We start from the raw sequence: 27,668 nt of genomic DNA, 5'->3' as shown, positions 1-27,668 counted from the left end.
CCTTTCCACTGCTTTGGATTTTGACATTAAATACTCCTCAGTTCTTTTGCATACTGAAATCTGCTGTGCTATTAGAAAGTGATTATTGCAGTCATATGTCATGCAATTAACAGTGACCCAGGAGAAAAAACAACTGCAAACCATATATTTAATCCTGAAAAAATTATTAGGAGAAACCCCAGAGCATGAACAATATACTGTCATTATTGCTGTTTTCACAGGTTTTATGGAAATGGTTGTGGTAAATGTGTTACTGATAAGAAGATGGGTTGGTGTTTAATGCTTGGAACCACAACCGAGGTAACATGCAGGTTTCTGCCAGGGCCATGCTGAGACACTGGGTAAGAGTGAACTTTGAAACACCTGAGGAGGCAAGAGCACTGCAGCTGTGTAGTCCTTCCAGAGGAAATGGCTAGAGAGCAGCTGGTGAAGAAACTGCCTTCTCTGCAGGCACATTTACATTGGCAAGAGCTCCTCAGTGCCCTTAATTCATTCAGGCTTCTAAAGTAATAGAGTTTGGTAGAATTTGCTTCTTTTTACAAATGGGGTATTTCTACTTCAGTAGAAACCTTAAAAAGGCAAGCCTACTTTGTTGTGAATAAAACACTTGAGATTCAGCTGTAAGTGTGTTTTTCTCACTCCCTCTACTAGAGTTAAGATATAGCATATTAAGAAGCTGCTCTGAAGCTCAGAGTGCTTCACAAAATGAGCATTTCAAGATTGTTTTTAAATGCGCTTCCTAAAGAATGTCTGTGTATATGCAAGCACAAGAGTGGTTATACCTTCAGAGACTAAACATGAGACAGTGGTAATATAAAGATATATTAGGTACATCTGGATGGCTTATTTTCCTTCTTCCTTATCCCATATACATAGGTTTTTCTACTTTTTTTCCAGTTAGGTGCCACCACAGCTGTTTTATAAAACAGACATTATTTAACAAGTATTGTTTATAGCTTTCAGGGGAGGTGTAGTTACTGGTAATTACAGAGCTGGCTTGTGTTTGAAGCAGCATACAGCCCAATTGCCCATTAATTTGTTAGAATTGTCTAGTGATGTCCACTTGTGTGCAGAGTAAACAGTTACTGGAGAAAGGAGAGTTTGCTAAGTTGGTTTCCCTTTGACTCCATTTGTAGAGGAGATTGTGTTTTGCCTCCTATTTGGCAGGAGCAAGATCAGGTTAATTGGTAAAATCAGCTTCCCAAATCACAGCAGAGAAGCAGCTCTCTGAAACCACCTATCACCAGAGGTTGCCCTCCTGCCAGCAAGGTGAACAGAAGGTGTGGAAAACAATCAAGTGAAAACGGAGTTCCTCTTGTGTGGAAGGGATGAGAGGCTGGGAGATCTGGACCTCTTTAGCCTGGAGAAGACTGAGAGGAGATCCTATCAATGTATATAAGTATCTGAAGAGGAGGGGGTCAGGCTCTTCTTGGTGGTGCCAAGCAATAGAACAAGAGGCAATGGGCAGGAACTGATGTACAGCAAATTCCACCTGAGTATAAGAAAGAACTTCTTTACAGTGAGGGTGACATGAGCCCTGGAACAGGCCACCCAGGGAGGTTTGCAGACCCCCTCACTAGAGATATTCAAAGCTGTCTGGACACAACTCTGCACACTGTGCTCTAGGATGACCAATGTTGAGCAGAGAAGTTGAACTAGATATGCTCCAGTGGCCCTGCAATCCATAGCCAGTCTGTGATTCTGTGAGTTTAGGGAACTGCAGTCTTCTTGGTTATATTTTTGATCAATCACACCTTTTGCCCTTATGTGTTTTTGTCCCTCTTTTGAACATACTGAACCTCCCAACTTCAGCTGAGATCAGGTTTAAATCAGCTTTCCACTCATTTTGGAAAGCCAGTAGCTGGATATTGGTGTATCATCATCATCGCATGTCCAGACAGTAGGTGTGTACACCTTAGCTACTTGAGGGACTCAAAGGCCCAGCAGTATGTATGTAGTTCAGAGTTTTGTCTGGAGGGGATCAAGGACACAAATGCTGGAGCATGACATCCTAGCTGAAAAGGGTGTGCACTGAAAAGGCAGTACAAAGGAAAGAGGTCTAACTATAAAATCTTCGGTTATAACATTGAGAGATAAGAACATAAAACCCAGGTCATACCATTGCTACTTTTTTCTTACTATGATCATTCATCTCTTCTGGGATCAATCTTAATTACAGAGTAGCTTTGTGCTAGATTGCAGCATCAGGATTCAGTAGTAAAACCATAAGACAATGTGATGATCACTCTTCAGTTCTGTGCTTCCCTTTCTGCATACACGTCCTGCGCAGGACTGCATTCTCCTTGCTAGCCCACTGCTTTCAGTGTTCGCAAGGCATTACAGGACAAAAGCCTCTGTGCTGAGAAGCAGACAGGACTGACTCCGTGCGTGACACCTGGAAAGGTCTCTTTTGTCTCAGCAACAACCTGATTAGTTCCTTTTCATCTCTCATGGACCTGGTATACAAGCCATGTAAACAGCTTGTATTCCTTCCTCCTCTCTCTGTCTCCTCCAGCATGCTGAGCATCTTCTCTTATGATTTTCTGAGGCTTACACGTTCCTATATTCTGTGAATACAGTCCAGAGTGCCTGAGAAAATTCCTGAGAAATTTCTGTCATCCAACCTGTTCATAAGCTCTCAGCTTGTTCCCTGGTATGTACTCAGCCCATACCAACCTGAGAGTTCAAAATCCTCCCAAAAATTCTCAGGCATTTTTGGAGACTAGAAACTCCCAACAAAACACACTTTTTCACAGGATTCCATTTGCCTGCAGCTGAACTGTTTTGAAGGCTGACAGACATTACCAGCTCAGGCCGCACACTGTGTACCAGATGCACAGTTTGTTTGTTAGTTTGAACTTATGTAAACACCTAGGTGAGCTTGGAAGTGTGTGCCCAACCTCATACATTCTGTGTAAGAGTGTTTCAGGAAGAGGAGGGTATCAAGTCTTTGAAAAAGTCTACTCTAGCTAGCTCTATTCCCTAAATGTGTACAAACTACTGAAGCTAATGTACAAGACTCTCCTACCTCTGAAAAACTGGGTAAAGTAGAGTATTTCCACTAATACTCAGTGCTGAGAGTGAACTGGTGTTCTTTTCCCTCTGCAGTTCGAACATGTCCCAGGCTTCGGTCTCCTCAAAATGGACACATTAATTGTTCAACAGCTGATATTTCCTACAAGACAGTATGTTTTGTGACCTGCAATGAGGGCTATGAAATTGAAGGAAACAGCAAACTCACCTGCCAGGGAAACTCTCAGTGGGATTCAAAGGAGCCAAAGTGTGTGGGTAGGTATCTGCTCTAACTCTGTCTGTTCACGTTAGAGTACAGCCTTTTAAGACATGCTGTCACAGGTGAGAAATTCTTCATATTTTAATAACTAGTGGAGCTAGGATATGAATGAGAATTTGTCTATGGATGTTTTATACAGGTCTTAGAATTTGGGGAAGGGCAAAGGAATTTGTAAATGGAGAAAGTGGACAGATTATCATTTAAATACAGTGTGGACTGCTGATTACTGAAAGGTTGTTGTGTCTCACTAGTATCACACAATATCACACAGTGTGTTGCAAGAAACATAGAAGCAGTAGGTCTAGGGATTAAATATGAACAACCAGCAGTTTGAGTTACCATCATAAAGCTGAAGTTGATCTACAAGCAAGGACTAGCTTATATTATCCAGTCTCTGTGAGTCCCGACTGAAGGTGCAGCAGTTGTCACTTTTGCTGTACTCACAGAAAGGAAATAAGAATCTGCACAAATTAGGAACTAAATACCGCTGAGTCAGGATTCAGAGGTCACACCAGCTGTGCAGGGATAGGTAGGCATATATTGCTGTTCCAAAAATAAAGGACTGTATATTTCAGAATTATCTGTTTAGGACTAGTGACAGGTATTGAATTAATTTTGAAAAGTAAGATGATGAAATACAGTTGAAACACTTCTAAGCATAGACTGAAGAAAAAAAATAAGGCACAAGTCTAAAGTTCAGCAATCCAGAAGCTGATCCAGTGCTGACTAAAGTCAGGGTAAAATATATGTCACCTGGATCCAGTAAATGCAGTGCCAGTAGGGTGACTTCTCTTGAAACTCTGGTTATTCCTTTAAAGTTTTATTGCAGTCTTTAAAATGTGGACTTTGTGTGAAACAAGCATAAATTTCTAACTGTAAGTGCATTCTCTGAAATTATAAAAATAATCCACAAGAATTAATCTAAGAAGACAGTTTGCTAAGAGATCCTCATCTTTCTTCTGTTAAAATCAGTGAAAAAACTTCAATTAACTTCAAAAGGAAGGGACTCTGAAATCCGGTTGGAATATTATAATTAGAAGATTAACCGTATTCATCAGTTGAATTCATGCTTCCTAGCTTAGCATTTTGATTAATAAAATCCAGCTCTACTCTCTATCAGAAGATTTCTTCACACCATGCGATATTGCCTCCATTCCCAGATTACCCATGGAAATATCTTATTTTTGCTGAGCCTGAAAAATTTAGTGAGAAATTTACCTTTGATTGTCAGAAAGGAAAGAGTGTTATCTAGGAAGCATCTCTGCTGCTTCTTGTTGTGACTGGTGTTTAGAAGAAGCTTGCTGAATTCTGGTTAAATATAAATGTTGGGAGTTTTATTCAGGAAAAGGTACAAACCAGAATGATGTAGTATCTTCCTCTTGAAGGTTGAAGCTACCCTTTGTATCCATTTTCTGAGTGATCGTCATTGTCATGGAGGTATTGTCTGTTTATTTTTAGTCCAAATAGCTCCTAATTATTATTTATTATTTACAGTCTGCTATATAAAAGGTACTGTAACTCCTCCTGGATTTAGGCATTTTCAATTGATGATTTATTAATTTCATATCCTTCTGTTAGAGAACTGAAGTCGAGTTGTCTTCAGTCTGTTACCTTGAAATAGATTTTTTAGACCTCAGGCCATCCTTCTGGCTGGTTTTCTGAATGTTTTTTGGTTTGATTACTACTGATACTGATCAGTGCAAAGTCTGCCCTATTTGCAAGTTAGCTCACTGAGACTGTACTACAGCTGTGTATAACCATGACTGACACTGTACCATAACATTTCCTGGTTTGTTTACGGTCGCTTCTGCGGGGTCTGTTGTCAAGTATCTCTGTACAGGAGACTGAAAAGTGGCGCAAGTTTGGATATTACATTTGTTTTAAATTTTTGTGTTTTTCATTAAAGGTTTTGTTAGCAAAGAGCTACCTCTGAGGAGGTTACGTATATTTTATGGGTGGCTGACTAACAAGATATCTGCTGAAAAGGGAATCTTTGTCATTTGTCCAGTTTGGGGGGAAAAAACAAAAAGAGGAAAGCTCCATAGTCATGTTCTTGTGTTTCCTACCCATTGACAAAAGGTTAATATCAATCACTTTAAAATTAATACATTTTGCAAGATACATTTCTCCTTTCTTTGTTCAAGGGTTAGTGAACGGAAGTCAAAATACAAATGACATCCAGGGTGTTGATGCCATCTAGCGTTGAAAGAATCATTAGTTCACACTTCTAATTGCAGCTGGCCAGTTTTTCCTGAAACAATCTTGGCAAAGGGATTGAAGGACGGAGGCATGATTTGCGTTGTAATCTTCTTATTTGTCAAGTTCCTTTTGATGTTGAGAATTATTATACAGTGTTGTGTTTTATCACAGGTGGTTGCAGGTGAAAGCTGTTTCTCGTGTCTCCTTAGAAATACTTCTTTGCTATTAATTTCCAATCTATATGACTAATGTCATGGATATCCCTCTACCCTTAATGAATTCCAGACTTTTGGAGCATCTTGATCAAATTCTGGAGCTGAGCACAGATAAAAAAATCTATTACAGTTGCTTTTACTGGTAAAACCCTGTCCTACTTAAATTCTCTTGTGCTAGTTACATCAAATTTTATCCTGATTTTTGTCAGATATTTCAGGATTGTGCTGTACTTGGATTTTTGTAGTATAGCTGGAGGTGTCTCAAGCAAGAGGCCCAGCTACTTTTGCTTCCCAGAGAGCAGCAACTTTTTCTGCTTTTCATGCTTACCTGTTGCACAGTTTCTCTACTTCCCATAGTAATGCACATTTTAATGCTTTTAAGTTGCCTCTATAAATATTGTTTTTAAAATCTGTGATCTGTTTGCTATTTATCAGTTACCTTCATGTGGTCAGCAACCAAAACTTAGTATTTGGGGATTTTTTTCCTGATGGAGTTGTTCCACTTTGTAGAGCCAACAGTATCTGCCTGAACTATACAAATGTGTTAAAAGTGATTGTGACCTGTGCATCCTATTGAAATGCAGTTATTAATTACTTGGGCTTTTAAACATTTCAGCATTTCAGCAGAAGGTTTAAATTTCAGGAAATACACAGGATGCTTAGAATCTTTAAATTTGTTTCATGCACAAAAACCAGTTTTCACTTACTTGCTGCGTGTTTTGGGAAAGGAGAGAAGAGAAAAGGAATGTGTTTTGAATGTGAATCACTTTTCTGTCATTAAACCATTGCTAAGCGCTCAGTAGAGTTTCCCTTTTGTGTAGCTGGGTTGGGTTGGTTTTTGTGTTCTCTTGGTGCAAAGACCTGTCTGATCTCTACACTGACAAATTATAAAGACTTACAAGCCTTCTCATGGGCTCTGAACAAGGAAGCATTTTTCTTGTGTGTTTGCCTATTGTCTGTTGTAAGAAACAGTACTGAAAGTATACTAACTGCATTCATGAGATACCCTTTTTTACCCTCTTTGTTAATGTCTCCATGTTTGAAATAAAAATAACATTCCTAAAAACAGCCTAAGAATGAAAAAAAAGGCTTTCATGAAGCTGTTTAAATACATCATGGTTTTTGCTTTGATACCAATGGTCTTCAGGATTTGCAGTGAACTCTACTAATAAAATAGTTCAAAACTTCCATTTAAAATCTTTAAGCAAACATCAACCCTTCCTGATTTTACAGATCTCAGCTGCTTCCTATGGTCATTCTTAGTCTTTCCAGCTGTTTCGAACACAGCCAAGACCAAGTCCAATTTCATTTGGTTTGGAATGCAGTAAGCAAAATCATGTGTTATATTCCTAACCTATAAAGAGATCATGGCAGAGTATCCTTCTTCTTCTCCCTTTATTTCAAGATAGAGTATAGAAGATGTAGAAAGCTACAGATGCCTCTTTAGTCCCTCTCTCCTGTTATTGTCTAGTTTTCATAGAAGCAAGGAAATGCAACTGCAAAGTAACCCTGAAAGATAAAGTTGTAAGGAGAAGGAAAAGGAGGAGAAGGAGAAGGAGAAGGAGAAGGAGAAGGAGCAAATCTAGAGAGTGAGATATAGTGGATCTGCATGAAAATTACCACATTTCTATTTCAGTGAAGTGCATGAGCAAGGAGATGGAAGACCTGATAAACTGGCTGCTGTTTACTTCAGTCAGAACTGAAAGTCAAGTAACAAAGTTTCACCAGGTTGTAATGTTTTGGTGCACTCATACACCTACAGACTCTTGAAAAGACAGTGTATTTTGTGTTCCCACTAATTTTCCATATGACTTTATGTGCAGGGTTTTTTGAATGTGTGCTTTGTGTATGTCAGTGATAAGTCATGTTTTACTGCTTTTTTGCAGAAAGGCGTTGTCCCATCCTCCAGAAACCAGCAGGTGTGACAGTTCTCCCTCCCAGATGTGGGCTGGAGCCTGCCATTTCTGGGACTGTGTGCCAGCTGAGCTGTCCCCAAGGATTCATCTTGTCTGGAGCTAGAGAAGAAATAAGGTGCATTTCATTTGGGAGATGGAGTGCAAACATCCAGGAAGCTCTGTGTAAAGGTAGAGACCAGCACAAAATCATGTCTGTGTATACATGAGTGCAGAATTCAAGGGAAGCACAGTAAATAACTGAGTGAGGACAGGCTTGAACTGGGGAAAGCACAACTTAAACAGTGTGTAAGAAGTATTGCCTGTACCTTTACAGCTTGCCTGTCAGATTTATTTGTAGTTTGTAATAAAAATGTGGAGTTCAGAGGTCACTTGAGTGTCATCTTGTAGTGCTCATCATCAAGTCCCTCTCCATCTCTCAGCTGCTAGGAAGCTGCCTGCTAAAAGGCCTGATGTGCAATAAATTTGAAATTTCAAAGTAGAGGTGAAAGCTCATAGCTTAAAGATATTCAAAGTGAAATTCACACTTCTAATAAAATAATGGTAATACTATCATCACTGGTTTAGTACAAGTTTATGTAAACCCTGTAGTCAGAGCAGAACTGTAAAGGCTGTGTATGCCCTGGCTGATAGACAGACTATAGAGAAATGTTCATTTTAGTTGTCTTTGAGTGGCTATGGCTGTTGACATGCCCCAAGCAACAATGCACAAGAGTTAAGGCAAAAAATCACTAACACCAGGTGTATTGGGTGACACAGAGTGTAAAGTCGGGTAGAAGATGGTGACATGCATTTCAATACAATTCTGTCATATTTACCCACCTCTTCTAGAAGTGTTAGGTTATTTTTTCCATTACACACATGCATAACTGAACTGGAAAGGGTCTGGCTTTTGATTACAGTAGTATAAAAACAGGAGTTTGTCCAGGAATATGCTCTTCACCTCTTCGTGAACTATTGTGCTCTGAGAATAATTTCTTTCCCCACAAACTGGGGCCCTTGCCAGCCACTGGGTGATGGAACGGTACAGAAAACAGTTACGCCACTCGTTGTGCCAAGTCACTACAGAAACTGAGGCCTTTTTTTCTTTACAGGCCAGGAAGACTTTGTCTCTGTCTTTAAACATACTGTTTCCCATTTAGGGATGTACCACATGGTTTTTCTGAATCTTTTGTGCAAACCTGGGCCAAACCACAGTTTTTAATATTTGATGGGATCCCAGCACAAGCTGAAGTGCTTAGATCAAGATAAAACAGCATGGCTTGGGTTCAAGCTTTTAGATATTACCAGCTACATAAACCCCTAATGTAGGAGGCACTGAGAAACTCTGAAGCTTATTCTTTTCAAGTAAAAATGAACAATTGTATGTCGATTGCTTTCATTCTTGTTATTGTCTTTCTCTGTTTTGCTGCCAACATATTTAGCCAGTTCAAAAAAGCCACTTTCTTTTTGACTTATTTATTATTACCCTTTTTAGAGAATTTCACTTTTAAGTGGAATTTGCCCCAGTCTAAAGGCTGTGGTCGAGGAAGTATGAACCATAACTGGTGATTATTTATAAGAATGCATTTCTAATACAATTTTCATTTGAATGAGTTCAAAGGAAGGCAAAATCACATGTATTTATTGCTTTGCATTCCTAATTACATAATTTAATTGCCTGAGTTATGTTATTATTGGAACTATTTCATAATAAAAATATAAGTGATATCAGTTCTGAGTTGTTTTAAAGCCGCTTGGGCACAGATGAGTTCAGAGCCAAATGTGTCCTTGTCTTATGATTCTAGAGACCATTTATCAAGCACTACAGCAATAAAATAACCTGACCACAAATGTTTTGGGAGGCCCTGTGCCAGGGAACTGAAGAAGTACTTCAAGTTTGTCAGAGAAACTTGAGATGTAGATGTTGATGGTGGTGTTACCCATATTGTACCACCAATCCTCCTGAGCCATCTGACATTGTCACATGTCACAAGAAGACTCCATTTGTCTGGCAACTGCTGCCTGAATTCTTGACACTGTTACTTTTAAGTCAGTTCCACAGCATACTCCAGAGAATTTTAGTTACTATTGTCTTGTTCATAGTATCTATATCATGTGTCATAACTATTTTCAGATTTTTTAGTCATTATCAGAAACAAGTGTTTTCATCTGTATGTGTCATCTGTCTGGACAGGGAAAAGATGGAGATGGAAGGGATGGATAATAAAAGAAACAAATTTATTCTTATTGATTTATATTCTTACATATTTACTTTTATATGTATTATTATTTATTTACTTATTTATATTTATTTAATGGGTTTTGATTCTGTGTAGAAACCAGAATATCATTGTACTCAGTGATAAACAAAAATACAGCAAAAATCAGTCTTTTCCTCAGGAGAATTTACTATTCATGTGTGACTCTCTAGGCAAGAATTACAAAGGGATAGAGACAGGAATTTTACAAAAATACGTACATATATATTCCAGACAGTATGAAAAACAGTGATCATAAGATTTTACTTCTGTAATACCACATATAAAACCACTCTGTCTTTTTCTGGTTTAGATGTTGAACCACCTCGGATTCACTGCCCAGACAATATTGAGACAGTGACTCTGGAACATCATAACTCTGCTAATATCAGCTGGCAGGTACCAACAGCTGAGGATAACTCTGGTGAAGAGGCAAGTCAAGTTCTGTATCTATTTAACTGGAGGCAGTCTTTCTGATTTCAACTAATTTTATGATCCACTAGAATTTCTTTCTTCTGATAAGCAGAAGTAGAGGAAAAATCACCTAGAAAGTTTGTATCTTGAAAATTCAGCATTTTCTCTCTTGATCAGAGTTATACAGTCACAGAACACTGCACGGAGTTTCAGTGCATGAAACCTCATATGGTTAATTTATGCGGTCAAAAGAAAGAATGTGCTCTTGTTTATAGTAGGAGGACAGCTGCTTTAAAAATGAGCACTTAGAATGTGAAGAAGTTTAATAAACTCAGAAGGAAGTAAAGCATTTCATTAATCTAAAGGGCTAACAAGTACACACTGTGATAAGTAAAAACTAATTTCAGCTTCCTGGGTGAGAAAGAGAAATCTGATTTTCCTGTGCAAGGTTCAGAAATGTGGCCATTGGCTACTATGCATGTCAGGGGATCTGGAAATGGAGTTAACAGGAAAGCTTGCTCCAGAGCCATTTCATAAAGAGCAACATTCCCTACAGGCTCAGGCATGATCAAGTTACAGCAACTGAATGCTTAATCAGGAGTCAGCAGAGGAACAGTGAGTTTGTGTGTGCTTTTAATGCAGGAGGTTTTTTGCACTAGGAAACAGAGCCATCCCAGTAAAAGAAATTTAAGTTCACACGTTATTTTCTGTGGTATATCTATGGTCAGTTACTACACCTGGCACAGGGTCATTCACTGAACTATAGAAGCCAAGTGCTTCTGAAGTATCTGTGGGCTGTTGACTCACACATGTACACAGATTAAAACTGGATATGTAAGTACTTAGGGCCCACAGCTGTCTGCTCCACTCCTCTCCCAGTTCAGCTGCCCTTGCAGCTGGAGAACTGTCAGCAGACAAAACAAGTTCTAAGCTGGCATAGTGTGCCTTCAGTCCCATTTGACAAACAAGGATCAGTATGGAATTTTCTTAATGCACAATGCTGTAATCTGCACCAGGTCAGGGTCCAGATCCTGACTAGGGAAATCCCTGTAGCTATAAAGAGGACAGACTTAAGCAGGGACACAGAGCACTCTGTTGTAAAGTCTGTCCTCATTACTTTAAGAGGCTATTTGCATTCAGCATGAACAGGCTTGACATTGAGGGATACTATTCTGTCTACCTTTTGAAACGTGAATATCATGATTAGCTTTTAAATAATGAGTGTTTTCCTATAACAGGTCTCAGTTCATGTTACCCCAGCTTTCATACCACCATTTCTTCTCCCAATTGGCGACGTTGACATTACTTACACAGCAACCGATAGGTCAGGCAATGAAGCAAGGTGCACATTCAATGTCAAGGTTATTGGTAAGTGCTGGTAAAAATCACTGGGAAGGCTGTCTGTCACAGCTGAAATCTTCTTATTTGTGCAGAAAGAGATTGTGAGTCAGTGTGGCCTTTATGTGTGCAGTTACAAGCCCAGGAGTATTGTAATCTCCATAAAGACTTTGCATCTGTGCAGTCACTGCTTGCAATGTTCAGTTTGGGGTGTATTTTATTCTGCTTTCCTTTCTGACTGTTAAGGTTTCTCCTCACATTGGTTTCTTAAATGCTTTATTGCATTGTCAGTTGTTGCCTTCATCATCAATCTCTACTTAATTCTTGAGAGACTCCATCAAAGTTTCCGAAGTTCACACATATTACTGATGCATATCATTATTCAAGTATTTTTGTCAGACAGTTGTGTTATTCAGGAGTCCTGCAGGTTGCCCAAGGTTTGCTCTGTAGAAGACAAACACTGCAGAAACTTCAGTGGAATAATTACTGCTATCCATTCACTCAGCATCCTCCAATAGCAGAAATTTCCAAGTGTGCACCTTTGTTGTATCTTCTGATATGAAATTAAAGCTGCTGTTCTGGTTATAGATGCTATTTGAGTGTGGCAGTCATTCTGTAAGCTAATGTCATGCCATCTTTTCAAATTCTGCAGATGCAGAACCTCCCGTAGTTGACAGATGCAGATCTCCACCACCTGTGCAAGCAGCAGAAAATGACTACCCAGCAACATGGGAAGAACCAGAATTTTCAGACAATTCGGGTGAGATAGTGCTCCCCAAAACATACATGTGATAGTGGAAGGCTAGAGAACTGCACCTGTTCACCCTTGATCCCTTGGAGTTGAGATTTGCTGAGGTTCCTTTTACTTAGTTATTTTTAAGGACACGTAATTTTGGAGATTTGCTGCCATTTCCTTTTCCATTTGTCAAGGCTGGGTATGAGCAAGACTCTTTTACTTACCAATGCTTTAGGTTGTCTTTTAACACTTCTAGGTGGTCCACTGACTGTCACCAGGAGTCATGCACCTGGAGATCTCTTTCCCAAAGGAGAGACAACAGTCCAGTACACAGCTGTGGATCCTTCTGGCAATAACAGGACATGTGAGATCCACATTGTCATCAAAGGTGTGTTGTCTTCAAATTCTGGCCAAGACCTGGCATTGTTTTAACTGAATATCGTAAAGGATGCAGAATTGTTCCATCTCCTCATTTAGTTATTCCAATTTTGTACTAAGGTAACTTGAAGGCAGTCAAAATATTTGACCAATAAATAAATTGTCTACAACTGAAGTGGCACAGCAGTGAATTTGGTTCTATAAATTCAAATTGCATTTAAAAGCATTGAAATTATGATTCATTAAACAGTAAAACTTACCATTTTTGCAATACTGTGTGAAATGTATTATTAGGTGTTACTCAAATTTGGCTTCAAATCTGTGGTTAAACGGAAAACTTTCTGCCAGTTTTTCTGTAATTACATGCAAATACTGCAGCAGATAATAAAACACTCTTTAGATCTTGGAATATGCCTGTACCTATAGATATACTTCTGCATTTTGTTTATTGCATAGACATCCCTTCCCCACAGTTCACTTTCTCATTAAAAATCCAAACAATAATTTGGCAGATAAATTATTAAGAATGAAAAAATCTACTTCAGATCTGCCTTCTACTTTCTATGTCTCACATCTGTATAAAAATATCTGCTAGTGAAGAGAGATTTTTAAGATCATGTAGACTGGAATTTTGGTTATAGCTTTCAGGAAGGGTAAGTTGTAAATGAATGTGCTGGTCTGTGATAAGCTCTAAATCTTAGCCAGAACCAGCCGGTGCTTAGAACTAGCATTGAGTCAAGGTCTATACCACCTCAGACCTTTTGTGGTTCAGTGTTTGTGACATAGTATTTACAGACATTCACAAGTTCCTTCACAGTTGGCCTGAAAAATTAATCATAACTGAGGTTATGAGGTTATCCTAAGATGATTCTAATATCGTATGTTTTGTGATGGTGCAGAATAGGCTATATTTAGTCTCAGAATTCAAGATGTAATATAATTTATTAGAATTCATTGTATAAAGTTCATGTGAAAATTTAGATTTATATTTTATCTTATTTTAGTAAATAGTTTTTCACATGTATAACATTTTTTAATGTTTTCTGGTTTTCCAATTGAAATGGCAATTGGAAAATTGGTCATTTGAGAATTATTTAGCAGTAGCCTGATCCTGACTTTATGGATATAACAAATAATACTTCCACAAACTTCAACAGGGGCAAGATCAAGTCTATACTAGTAACTTTTGGAAATCCTATCAGTATTGTTTTCATGCAGGATCATTTATTTTACCACATTAATCAGTATACAAACCTTTGTAATTTTCGTAGGTTCTCCCTGTGAAGTTTCCTTTGAGCCTGTGAATGGGGATTTTATATGCACAACAGATGAAGCAGGAGTTAATTGCACATTGCACTGTGCAGAGGGTTACAGCTTTTCAGAAGGATCAAGTGAAAATTACTATTGTGCATATGATGATGGTCTCTGGAAGCCCCCTTATTCTCCAGAGTGGCCTAGCTGCTCTTGTAAGTCTTACTGTTACTCAAAGTGTCTTTTTAATAGAAATACAACAGTCTTTGTGACTTGCTGATCGAAATGCATAGTGTGTGCTGTGCTTACATATCTAATCACCACCAGATTAGAAGAGTTTGTGTTTTCTTTGAGAGGGACACATGCAAAACTTCAGTGCTGGAATTTTCCACGTCGTGAAATTTTTATAATAAATGTATTAGAACTACATTTGAAGCCAGTCTTGGTACCATGTTGCATGCACTTCCATCAGAGTCAATTTCTTGTTTTCAAGCAAGAAAAGATCAGTGTTTTGGCTATGAACAAATGAGAGTTATGCTTCAGAGCTACCAATTCAAAATCCTTAACTTGGACACTTCGGAACTTTGCTTAATTCCTGGATAAGATTTTTATATTTAGTCTAGCAGCATTACTAATAAGACTTCTATATTTATTGCTTTCCTCTCAGAAGTTAGCATGGAGTTTAGTTGACAGGTCATAGGTTTCTTCCATTAAGAAAATGCTAAAGTAGAAAAATCAGCTGGGTTTTAATTTGTTTTAACTTTTCCAGTAAATTTCATGCCTGCCAAAGGGTCATATCATTGGCTGAGATGTAAGTGATCCATTTGGATTGCTGTTTCAGAGACTGTGCTTCTTACCTTCTTGTATTTCAGTTTTAGCCTGAATTATCTTTGATTTTAGTTCTGAAGCTCCTGCACTGATCAGTAAAAATTTATTTCTCCAACATTTTTCAGTAAATCGTTTTGCAAACCATGGATTCAAATCCTTTGAAATGCTCTACAAAGCAACGCGATGCGATGACAACAATCTTCTAAACACCTTTACTGATGCATTTCAGAGTGCACTTGGTAAAATGGTAGGTTAGTAGATACTCCTTCCCTTTACATACTTCTTGAGAAATATTGTTACTTTTTCCAAACAACTAATTTTGTACAAGGAAATTGACAGCAGAAGCCCATAAGTGAAATCTGAGCTTTTTCAGAGAGTGACAAGTTATTTTTAAAAATAAAGGTATTCTTTAAAATAAAGATTCACTGGCATTTTAATGTTATTCAGTTTAGTCTTCAATGTGGACTTGTATGGGACAGAATTTATGCAAGTGTCCAAGTAGTTTAGGGAGCTGCAGCTTGTAGATTTTCAGTAGGCTTCTAAAGATAGCCTGTGTAGTTTTGAAATCCTCAATCAATTGTCCCCTCAGTGCTGTTTTTGAAAGTTGGATGTGATCATAAAATAAATGCATTTTATATAGAATATATACAATACATAACCAAAGAGTAGGAATGAACACACATATATGTGTGTTCACACACACATACAAATGGATATATTCCATGTTTGGTGTGTACATCCAGGCACTCAAATCCAGTAGCAGTGATCTGCCCAGGTTTCATGAGTTTCTGAGGTCTGACTCTTATCATTAAGAACTGCATGATACTGAATTTGGAGAGGTCCTGTCTTTCTTCTCTGCCATACTCTTGCTTTCCACTTCAATATCACAACCTCCCCTGTTAACCCACAAATCTCTCCTCAGCTGAAAAGTAGAAGCAGCAGAACATTGAGTTCTGATCCCAGGAATGGATGTCCAGGCCTAGTGCAACATCATTTTTCCAGTACAGAACACTGAGCCTCTACAGGTTTTTTGCAGAACACAGTCCACATTCTAATAAAAGGATGCCTACTAATTAAAAGACATTGTTAGTACATAGAGATCATGGGCACACTCCTGCAACTTTGGAGCATATGCCGCTAATGCTTGTCAGATGGCTGAAAACTTAGGTGACATGTCAGGCAATGTCACTTGGACATAAATGTCTGACATAACTCTCTTGCTCTGATTTGTTCTTTCCAGCAAAGAAGTCTTGACTGGTTTTATTTCTGTTTCTTTCCATGGTACGATCAGGTTCCAGTGCTTGGACTGTTCCTATTGGCAAGTAAAAGATAATAAGGAAAAAATGGGTAGTGATCTTTCCAAGCAATTACATCAAAATGCAACGATCTGGAAAAACATTCAGAAAGGCCGTTTTGAATATGTTTATTCCTATTCCCAAGAATTTGAAATTCTGCCAGAGATGTGAAAAGTAGGAATAAATGGGCAGGAGCATCTTTCAAATGAATGTTGATATAGACAAAACAAAACTACTTCAAAACACAGCCTATTGCCCCATTTTCTTGAAACCTTTCTGGAAAAAGCAAAAAAAAATGCATACTTAATCAAAAATCATGCATTTATCTATTCTTATGTAATCAATCTCCACTGGTTTTTTTGGAGGGAAAAAAATAAACAATACCAGAAATGTTCTTGATGAGATTTCTGTTGTGTGATTTCTGACTTGTGATTTCTATCCTCCTGAGATTTTTTTCCCTCTCCCCTGAGATATTTTGGCACATAAATCCCTTTCCTTGAGTAGGGAGAGGTGGATATGAAGAAGTAAAGTTTGAAAGCTAGAAAAAAGTAACAGCATTGTTGTAAGCCTGACAGAATTACAAGTAACATTTATGGAAATAGCACAGGTGCTTTATAAATGTGAGCTCTCTAGTCCTCTTCGGCAGGGAGAAAAATGCCTGAATTTATTTCTGTATTCTGGGATTTGTCATGCAAGAGTCATTAATTGTAAGAGTAATGAATTGACATCTTCTCCTGAAAAACCCCAATCTTTTATAATGAAGATATTGTAGTTGTGCAAGTAGCTTTCTTGTTTCTGAGCTGTATCAATAAAACATAAATCTTCTAAAAGACCATGCCAGGGTTATAAGAGAGAGAGAAATCTAGTGCTGCTTGCAGAACCAGTGCTTTACACTGTAATTAAAATTTTTTGTAAGTCAGAGGAGATGGCGATGTTTTATGTTTTTAAAGTTATTCTTCTTTATGTTGAAAGGTCCCATCATTCTGTAATGATGTCGATGATATTGACTGCAGATTGGAAGATCAGACACAGAAACACTGCTTGGAATATAATTATGATTACGAAAATGGATTTGCCATTGGTAATTATTGATTCCTTAGCTTCTTAGCCATCCAGGTTTAATGCAGCATGATTCCTGCCACAATGTCTTTAGTAAGATTTTTTTTTTAAGTAACTGTGGTGCTCATAAGATAATAAGTAATTACATAAACAGTTTTATAAAAATATTGTGGAACTCTTTTAGGTCTTGTATCAATGCTGCTTCCTATGTAGTGTGGAGGAGAATTTCCTGGTATGCCTTATGGTGGGAAGGGAAAAAAACCACACACACACAGAGTCCTAGAAACAGGCTTCATTAGCCTAGAAAAAAGGAACTTCTTAAAAGCATACAGTTTAAAACCAAAATCCTGAAAAGCTACAAAAAATTGATTTGGAGATTGATAAGAAAATGAAGAGCTTCTGTGATGCCAGTTCAGATCTGCACAGAATCTTCACTGTGTAGAGCTATATGCACTTAAGTTGGCCCATTTGGTGTGAAAATACCTCCTGTATGCAAGGGCAGATTTTGCACCATGACTGTGGCTATATCAGAGTGAAAGCCATAACCATCCTAGTGGTTATTCCCACTCTGGTTTATGCCAAAGTAAGTTGTCCTTTTCGGTCCATTTTTTAACAGCTTGGTGTCCGTGTTGTACTGCTGGTATTCTTGGCCTTTCTGAGTCGCAAAGGGGTGCTGAGAGCAGAAAAGCTGAAAGTGGATAACTTACATTACCTATGTTAGCAGGAGGCATTTTGGTAGTATCACATCAGAATCTGTCATAGGACTGTGTCTCTTTTACAGGTTCATAGGGGAGTTACTTGGTAGAACTTCCTGCTTATGCACATCTTTTATAATGCTTCACTCTGAGAGCATTTGTTTGTGTTCAGACACAGAGAAGGTCTGGATGTTCAGTCTGCAGTTGCCATCAGGGTTAAGATGAATGCTGGTGACAGCTGGAACTAATCTGTAAAGGCATGTGGAAAAAACAGTGTTACAGACATGGAATGTAGTGTCCTATGTTCTTCTGGTTCATGTCAACCTCTTACCAGAATAACCTTGTTGCTGTTTTTCAGCAATTTATCATAATTTTACACTGTTGAAGCAGGAGAGAAGGACTCTCCTCAAGGCATAAGAGACAGCAATTAAGAAAATTAGTTGTGAAACACTCACACGATATTAAACTGTGGGGTTAACTTGTCCTAGTTACCACTGTAAATAAAACATAATCTTGGTGATGCTAACAGAAAATTGGCAGATTTCTTTCTCTATCTTCATGTTTTTTAAAAAATAATCTAGATCAATGAAATAGACCACATCATTCTAGATTTGGTTATGAAAAAGTAGAAGAAAATATTTTGGTTAAAAGTGATGAAGAACATTAGACAAGGTTGAATTTGATTCACTGTGCTTAACAACAAATGCCTGTCTAGGGTTAATACATGGATAAGACATGGATGTCTTTTCTGAGAGGACAGACAACATTAGACTGTTCAGGAGTTGTTAGAAGAAGATGCAATGGAGACATGGCATAGGCTATGCTGTCTGTTAGTAAGCAAGAAGTGGAATCAAGGGCAATGTGGAATTGTTGAAGAAGTTGCTGGCAGGTGAGGGTGCAGGTGAGGATTCATGCAAGACAGAGGAAAAGAAAGAATTGCAACATATAAATTTTATAACTTGTTCTTTAAAGCTTTGTCTAATTTCATCCTAGGATAGGATGAAATAGAATATCAGTTAGGAGTAAGATTTTTCATTAGTAAAAATGCAGGTACACTAACCACATGGACAGAATCAAAGTCAGCACATATCATCTGGACCTTCAAACAAATTATATTGGAGTTGTATTTTAGAAATAAATATGGGTACTTATTTTCCACATTATATTGCTTTTCTTTTTGTTTTTTTTTTCTTAATGTCCCGCAGGACCTGCTGGCTGGGGAACAGCAAATCACCTGGATTATTCCTATGGTGATTTTGTTGATGCAGTACAAGGAGAAGACTTATCCAAGCATCTCTCTGCCTCTGTAAAAGCAGCACCTGCTCGGGTCAAAAGGCATAAGCTGAATGTTCCAATGACTGACCAAAAAATCAAGTTAATATTTAACATTACAGGTGAGACAAGTCAAAACACCAGACTTCTCTGCATCCTTCTTTTTAAAAATTGTGTCTCTAACAAATTCAGTAAAACTTCTTCAGCTCACAGAAGACTGGTGAAGATGCAGATGGCAGTTCTCTGACACATTCATAGTCCCATTTCCTCACAGACTTTCTTCTTGAGGATCTCTTCTTGAACAGTCTTGTGTTCATGGAGAGCTTTGTGCACATGGCCTCCTTTTCACTTTCCACTGATAAGCTTGGGTGTTCCACTCTTGATAAATTCCAGAGTACACTGGAAGTACAGCTGACTGCAAAATCTGTGTGTATTTTGTGTTTGCTGTTTATGTTCCAGCTAGCGTACCACTGCCCGACGAAAGAAATGATACATTGGAACTGGAAAACCAGAGACGGCTCCTTAAAACTCTGGAAACAATCACAAACAGGCTGAATAGAACTCTCAACAAGGAACCTATGTATTCTTTTCAGTTTGCATCTGAACTCATTGTAGCTGACACCAACTCACTGGAGACCGAGAAGGCCTTTCTTTTCTGCAGGCCTGGTTCTGTGCTGAGAGGAAGAATGTGTGGTAAGCCAGATGACTTGTTTAGTATGTGTATTTTAAATCCTTTTGCAAAACAAGGTTTTAGAGCATGTTTGCAGAGGGTTATGATTTGACACAGTCCAGTGCTTGCAGTCTCCCGTAACAATAAACTGCAAAAATGCTTTGCACAGTTTGACTTCCAGAGGATGTTTATGTTCCTAACCAAGGCCCGTGGAAAACGGATGCTTTGTATCCAGGATTCCTCTCCCAGGGGGAAATCAGGCATATCCATGCTTGGCCATACAGAGAAAACAGTACTTGGTATGCAGTCTTTTAACCCTGTTAGTCCTGTGAGTGATGTGTAGCTAACATGGGGAATTGGATTCCATTTCCTGTGCATAGTTAAATCTTTGCAGTGTTCCAGAGAGATACCCTATCTGCTGAGGAACAGAGTCACATTTCATAAAAAAGATGGGAACTCCAGGGACAAGAAAGGTATGTATGATTTTTTACTCTGAGGGAAACTTAGGTTCCAACATTACATTACAGTCAACTGCCCGGTGGGTACCTATTACTCCCTGGAGCATCTTACTTGTGAAAGCTGCTGGACTGGATCGTATCAAGATGAGGAAGGGCAAATGGAATGCAAAAGTTGTCCATCTGGTAGCTATACTGAGTATCTACACTCTAGAAGCATCTCCGAGTGCAAAGGTAAGAACTTTTGCCTTATGGGGACAGCCACTTCTGAATTCTTGGTGACATCTTTTTGGACCCCGTGGTGAAAGTACTGGAATGAAGCTAGCCTGTGAGACGAGGAGCAGTCCTAATGGCACTTTAATGCATATGCATAGGGAAATAGATCTAAGTTTTCACCACTGCTCTAGTATGCAGGATGCCCGAGCAGAGGTTTTGAAAAGAGCTGGCCTTTGATGCTTTGTTTAATTTCTGTCTTTCATTTCTGCATTTTTCAGACCCTAATACACTTAAAATAACTCCACTGTCCTACTTGCCAGCTGCTCTCCATCCTACCCTACAGTGCAAACACTGAACAGCACAGAACCACTATGTGTTCATGATTTCTTCTGAAAAGGAAATACCTAGTTTGATTTAATTGTTATTAAATTAAAATGTCTAAACGAATGTCTTTATTGCCATTAGTTTTGCTGATTAAAATGAGTAACTGAGTTGCAGTAAATCATCTGTGAGGCTGATTGGAGGGAATTTACTGTTCAATAATTCACAATTGCACTATCAGTACCTTACCACAACTGGTTTTTTTGGTTTTTTTTCTCTTTGTACCCATGAGGTCCTTCAGAGTAGAGTATGCTCCAGATATAAACATTCCTTGTGATGTGCGTTGCAATTTCAACATTATTTTCAGAGATCAGGAGCCATGTTTCCTATTGGACATTGTTTAGTCTTTCTAAACTTTTTTGCCTTATAGCTCAGTGCAAACAGGGAACATATTCACCTAATGGTCTTGAGACATGTGAAACATGTCCACTTGGAACATATCAGCCATCATTTGGATCTAGGAATTGCATCTCTTGTCCAGAAAATACATCAACAGTAAAAAGAGGTGCAGTGGATATCTCAGCTTGTGGAGGTTTGTAACAAAATGGGTAATAATTTTTTTTAAACTAAATATTAAAAATGTTCAAAATGTTGTTTAAACATCAGCTAATATAATCCAATTTATCTGCCTGAGACTGAATTCCTCTTCTGGTTAAATGTAGACCAAGGAACATTTTTCAGCAAAATAATGGGTCATTTCCTGTTACCAATTACCCTCCTGATCCTTATATAATGAGGAATAAAATTAGATATGTGATGGGTACCTAAATGAAAATAAAATCTTTTTCATTACAGAAGAGAAAGGGAATTGTCACTATTATTTCTTCCTTGTTTTCTATACAAAAATTCTGAATTTTAACACATCTGTTTGTTTTATAATTTGTTCAAAGAAATTCTCCTCAATTGTCTTTGGCAAGCTTTGCAAGAAAAATTACCAGAGAAATAGTCTGTAAGGATTCATGGTCCTAAAAGGTCTTATCTTTGTCCTTACTCCTTCTTGAAGGGGGAAAAAACAACAACAACAACTAAAACAAACAAACAAACAAAAAAACCCCTGAAACTAAAAAAACCAACCAAACAACAATAACCAAAAAAAAGGTGTGAAAGATAAAAGGGAAGTTCCATTTAAAAGCTGGCCCCAGAGCAAGAAAAGTATTAAAATGAAATACTTTCCAGATATTTCCATAATCCTTTGAGAACAACATGGCATCTCACAGAAGATCCTAAATTGACGTTTCCTGGAGTTGTGAATTCCTGGCAGACATCATCCTGTTCCTTTAAATCTAAGACGAGACTATGACAGGAGAAGAGAAAGTGATAAAAAAAGAGGTGGAGGGAAGTAAGGTGGATGTACAAGAGATCAGGTCACTCAGAAAGGTTTTCTTCCTCTTGCAGTACCATGTCTTGCAGGCGAGTTCTCTCGTACAGGTTTGACACCTTGCTACCCTTGTCCCAGAGACTACTACCAACCAGACCCGGGAAAGTCTTACTGCTTGTCTTGTCCCTTTTATGGAACAACAACTGTTATTGGTGCCAGATCCATCACAGATTGTTCAAGTAAGCCAAATTATCTCTGCTGGATAAAGTGAGTAAGGGATATATCTAAGGGATAGCCAGAAGCAATCTTAAAAGAAAACATCCCAGGTACTCTCTGGACAAATGTAGGACTTTGATTTCAAGCAGTGAAGTTCTCAGCTGGTTCTGCCTACTGGTGTTTCCTCTGTTTTGAAGACTAACACTGATACATGCCAAGGCTCAATAAATAGAGTATACATATGCAGTGTGTGTGTACATTGCCTATGCCTCCCACATATGCTATAGGGAGAAATATATATAAATATACACTAATATGCATATGCATGCGTGTGTCTGCTTACAAAAACATATAAAATATTTTTATGTGTACACACATGTATATGTTTTAGAAATGTATGTCTACAAATACATATTTTTGTAATGGGTACTGTAAGATTTGCTTTTTATTCCCAAAAATTCATTTATTTCAGCATAACTTTAGGCACATTACTAACATGTAGTTATATTGCCCCCACAGAATAGGGACCTCGCTACACTCTGTTATTAATAGTGCTTTGATATCTTTACCTTTTAGGTTTTGGCTCTACTTTTTCAGCAGCTGAGGAAAGTATAATGATGGTACCAGCCCTCCCAGAAAATATCAGCAAGCAGTACAAAGTCAGCAGTCAGGTAAGGACAAGTGTTATTTTCCAGTGTTATCTCCAATGAAAGAAAAAGCACTTCATGCAGCAGTAAACAAGTTAGGCCTTTTTAACCGTACTCCTTTTGCTGACTTTATTTCCTGAGGAGATGAAAGCAATGGTTAAGAGGGGAGCACTCAAACTCTCTTTGTAATCATAGAAGAACTTTCATTGAACAGAGGAATTGGCATCAGCTGTTGACAATCTTAAATTCTGGTTTTGAAGCTTTCACCTGATGTATGAAATACTTACTATGTTCATAAAAGAAAAGTAAACTACATGGAAGAGGTTCAGACAAAGTATCCAGAAAAGGTATATTGACTGTGTTCAGTCATCTGAGGTATTCCATATGCTGAGTTCTAGAAAATGCTACCAGACATCTAAGTCTCAGATGTAAAATCTTGAGTTTAGATATTGTAACACAGATACACTTGAGAGGAGGCAAGCAGAGTGCCCTTCTGTTGTGAGTAACCTCTCTGAGATACAGGCAAGTCCTCGTGTTAAACTAGTCTAGTGACAATGTTTGCTGGAGATGCCTCCCTACACCCACCCCCTCACCCCCAGTCTGTAACTTTTGACACAACTGCTTTGATTGAGTTGCACTTTGGGATATTGTGTAAACAGGAGCAGAGCTGACTCATGAGAAATTGGGCCTGAACCACTACATAACACAGTAACAGGTGACAAATTGATATCCTATGGGTTTAGTTGACCATATACTCAAGGGCTTTGATGAATTCAGGTTTGCAAAGACAGGAGAAATAATGCTACACAGTGAAGTTCCCTGCCAGGTCACCTGATAGCCAATAGCAGGCAGTGATTAGCTGATGTAGAGGGATGCAAAGTGGAGAACTTGCATATAAATATAGCTTAATATAAGCTGTGAATCATAGGTCAGATATTTTTGAGGAGATTTTGCTAAATAAAATGTAATTTTAAAATAATATTCAGATTTGTGGTATTTTTCAGTAGGAAAAAAATCATAAGTGGTTAGCATGCTGATAAAACAGAGGAATTAGAAGCTAGTGCTGGTGACTGTTTTTATCCCATCTTTCCAAAGTGGCCAATGGGGTATACAGTTTAAAACTAGAGTATTGTGTACCAGTTTTGTTGTAATTGTATTGTTTATGCCTTTGTCAGGTCTTTCATGAATGTTTTCTGGAGCCATGCCACAATAATGGGACATGCAAGCAATTGGGAAGTGGATATATTTGCATATGCCCACTTGGATATACAGGTAAAAATCCGGGAAGCAGGCAAGCTAGCTAGTACTTCATGATGCCCTTAAAATTAATAAGTATAAAGGAGCGAAGCATTTCAGTATCACCTAACCAATTGGAATATTCATCACATATTCAGAATATATAAGAAAACAGGTACTTCTTCATGTCCTTGCTGAATTATGCTGTGTTTTGCAGAACAGTTTTTGAATTATATTTCTTTTAATGTAATTCGTGGATGAGAAAATTCTATCGCCTGGAAATATTTATGATTAACAAAAGCTAGAAATTTGCAGCCTTGACAGCTAATTCCACCTGTACAGAGACTGTACTTGTCTTCAGTGTTAGCTACCCAGTGTTAGCAATGTTGCTTCAAATCAATGAGATGTCTTATAATTGAGCTGTTATCAAGTAGTTATTTTTGATTGCCACTCTCTGAAGCTGATCAGTCTCTCGCCCAATGTGCATCACACCTTTCTAACATTTGTCTCAGGTGTGTGTTAAAGCACAATCTAATGAAAAGATAATAAACCTGAATGTCTGCTATGTAGGCAGTTAATTATGTTTTCCTACATTAATTAGTCATGGGATCCATTTTTCAGAACAATTTTAAATTTTGTCTTCCTATTCGCAGTCCTTTATTTTGCATTCCAGGCTTGAAATGTGAAACACAAGTTGATGAGTGTAAGTCATCTCCATGTCAAAACAATGGAATATGCAAAGACGGCATTGGGACCTTTGTTTGCCACTGTCAACCAGGCTATTCAGGTAATTTGTTTCACTTCATAGCTTTTCTTCAGACAGGCTTGGTTTCTGTGCCAAGTAGGTAACACAAAGCACAAGTGCCGTGTAATTCCATATCAAATTACAACAGGAAAATAATATGATCTACAGGTTAGAGAAAGGTTCTACTATATGTCAATAGATTTTGAAATAAAAGGACAAGCATACAGGGATAGGGTGTGGGAATGTGCGTGTCTCTGTGTGTGCATGTATCCTTCTCTTTTGTGACATTTCTGGTCTGAAAAAAGGAATAAGGTTTGGGGAATTAGTAAATACTAACAGGGAAAGTGCTTGTGAGACTGCCCAACTAGACACAGCTTTTATGCTGTTGCTGCAGCCCTATGAATAAGTGAGTGGGGTTTTGCTTATATTTTTTTCTGAGTGTTTTTAACTGTGACCTAGACGTACAATGAAGGTATTGAAATCTGCAGGGAAACTTGACATGCTTGAATAGCTGGCCAAAACAGCACCTGATTCTAAATATGGAAATAAACTCCTGAGGAGATAATTTAGTGTAATTGAAAACAGCTTTGCATTTTGCATTAGAGAAATGCTCTCCCTCGTTGTTCATGTTTGTGACTGTACATTTATTGACATCAGTATTAGCTGGATGGGTTTTTAAACGTTATAAAGATACCCTATGGACTTTGCATCTTGATCCCAGGATCTAAATAACACAGATAATCTCTGTAGCTGTTGCAGTAGTGCAGTTGGTCACATAATTTTGTCACCTGCTCTCAGTAGCCTTTTGTCATGCTGGTGGTGGGTTATTGTTCTGTTGTCCACGTCCAGTTGCTGCAGCATACAGTCTGTGACCTTGTCTTGATCATGCCTTGCAATCCTTGCTGTTCAAAGGTCTCTTGTGTGAGGAAGACATAAATGAATGTAGCTCCAGTCCATGTTTGAACGGAGCCCACTGTGTTGATGACAAGAATGGTTACCGCTGCACCTGTGCAAAAGGGTTCACAGGTACACCTTGTTCACTTTGAGTCAGCCTGTACTCTTTCTGACCAAAAATGTGTCTTCCTACCCCACCCAAAGTATTTCCATCTCAATGCTATATAGCAATAAATATAATATACTACATGTTGATATGAATGTAAGTTATGGATGTTCCTTAGGTCCATCTAATCTCTGACTCTCTGTAGTGTAAGCGTACTTCAGAAGGATTTACTAAGTGCTAGAACTTCAATTACTAATTTTGCCATGAACTTGCTCTGTGATGTTAAGGAACAAATAGCGGCATTCTGTTGGGTTCAAATTGTAATTTTTAATTTTATTTAAAAATAAAAATATTTTAGCAGTAGATAAAATGGTCTATACTAAAGCTACTCCGTAATCCCATACTTTACTTCCACAGATTTCTGTAACAAATACACATATCTGTTGATTATCATGTTGCCAAAGAGCTCCAGCATAAAATCACGAGCAGTTTCAGTGCTTGTGACATAGAGCCTCTTTCACATCATGAATCACAGAATCATGTGTTTCTGGCTTTCACATCTCTCCTTAGAGTCAGGGTTTCAGCCAAAGGTCTTTTATAGTAGCTTTTCATGGGTTGCTCAGAATAGTTTCTCAGGTGGTTCCCTGGTTCATCCCCAGTTAGTCATGTTTAAATTCAACGGTTTGCTACATGTTATTTCTGTAACTGTTAAGATGGTTCCCATAATTCTTCTGTGTTTACTTAACCTCTGTTAATGGAGTAAATTCCAAACCTGCATGGCTATTCTGATGTTTACTTTTCCTCAGAAGATCAGCAACACCCCATTAAAAACAGAGATGGGTTAACAACCTCCTTAGGCAAATTCAATCTAGAGCTGTTACTTTGTTCTTTTTTTCTCTCAGGTGATCACTGTGAAAGGGAGATGAACGAATGCCTTTCAAACCCATGTCTTAATAGGGCTGTTTGTGAAGATCGAGTTGGAAGTTTCTCATGCAAATGTCTCCCAGGTTTTACTGGTGTCTTGTGTGAAAGAAACATTGATGAGTGTCTAAGCAGACCCTGTAGGAATGGAGCTACATGCAGAGACGGTATCAACAGCTTCAGGTGAAAAACAGATGATTGATCTAAAATAATGTGGAAAGTCAGACACATTTGAGGTGCCTCAGCCTTCTTAAATTTCAGTAAGCATATTTTGGCAGCTGATCCAAAATAAGTGGTCTCTGTCACCAAAGGAGATCTTAAAAGACAAGAAAATATGTCCTTGACTTGACTCTTAAAAAATTCCAAGGAAAACAGCAAAGAAAATATACAGAGTTTGAAATGTAAGCATGGTAGGACTCCATGGTTTTAATACTGATCTTCCAAAAGATGTCCATTTTCCCAGACTTCAGGGGTTTATCTTGCTTTCCACGGAAATAATACGTGATGACCAATTATGTACCTGGTAATACTACATTTCTTTAGCTTGGAAAGACAGGGATAGCTGTACATATAAAGCCTATAGAGGTTAAGATACCCAGTGGAAAAATCCAGCTATTTAATTTTATGACTTAGGGTATCTGAACTCAGATCAGAAGCTACAAATGCCAGTGGAAGTATCATATCCTAGATCACTATATAAAAAGATGGGCCAGCTGTTAACATCTGTGTTTAGTAAAA

General features: G+C 38.2%; 1 protein-coding gene across 3 annotated transcripts in view; it reads left to right on the top strand.

Annotated features, from left to right (window-relative positions):
• Positions 1-27,668, top strand: part of SVEP1 (sushi, von Willebrand factor type A, EGF and pentraxin domain containing 1) — a 125,483-nt gene that overhangs the window by 48,331 nt on the left and 49,484 nt on the right. For all 3 annotated transcript variants that reach the window (XM_063421741.1, XM_063421740.1, XM_063421739.1), the window contains exons 6-24: positions 3,109-3,288; positions 7,593-7,790; positions 10,173-10,291; positions 11,512-11,641; positions 12,264-12,371; positions 12,604-12,735; positions 13,997-14,191; positions 14,930-15,051; positions 17,072-17,180; positions 19,059-19,247; positions 19,585-19,818; positions 20,323-20,484; positions 21,218-21,379; positions 22,243-22,404; positions 22,958-23,052; positions 24,204-24,300; positions 24,938-25,051; positions 25,922-26,035; positions 26,912-27,113. In XM_063421741.1, the coding sequence (XP_063277811.1) occupies positions 3,109-3,288; positions 7,593-7,790; positions 10,173-10,291; positions 11,512-11,641; positions 12,264-12,371; positions 12,604-12,735; positions 13,997-14,191; positions 14,930-15,051; positions 17,072-17,180; positions 19,059-19,247; positions 19,585-19,818; positions 20,323-20,484; positions 21,218-21,379; positions 22,243-22,404; positions 22,958-23,052; positions 24,204-24,300; positions 24,938-25,051; positions 25,922-26,035; positions 26,912-27,113 (2,824 nt within the window). The remainder of the gene's footprint in view (positions 1-3,108; positions 3,289-7,592; positions 7,791-10,172; positions 10,292-11,511; positions 11,642-12,263; positions 12,372-12,603; positions 12,736-13,996; positions 14,192-14,929; positions 15,052-17,071; positions 17,181-19,058; positions 19,248-19,584; positions 19,819-20,322; positions 20,485-21,217; positions 21,380-22,242; positions 22,405-22,957; positions 23,053-24,203; positions 24,301-24,937; positions 25,052-25,921; positions 26,036-26,911; positions 27,114-27,668) is intronic.

Source organism: Prinia subflava, chromosome Z, assembly GCF_021018805.1.
Source record: "Prinia subflava isolate CZ2003 ecotype Zambia chromosome Z, Cam_Psub_1.2, whole genome shotgun sequence".
Lineage (NCBI taxonomy): Eukaryota > Metazoa > Chordata > Aves > Passeriformes > Cisticolidae > Prinia > Prinia subflava.
The sequence above is the reverse complement of the archived record's forward strand: the minus strand, read 5'-3'. Positions and strand labels throughout refer to the sequence as shown.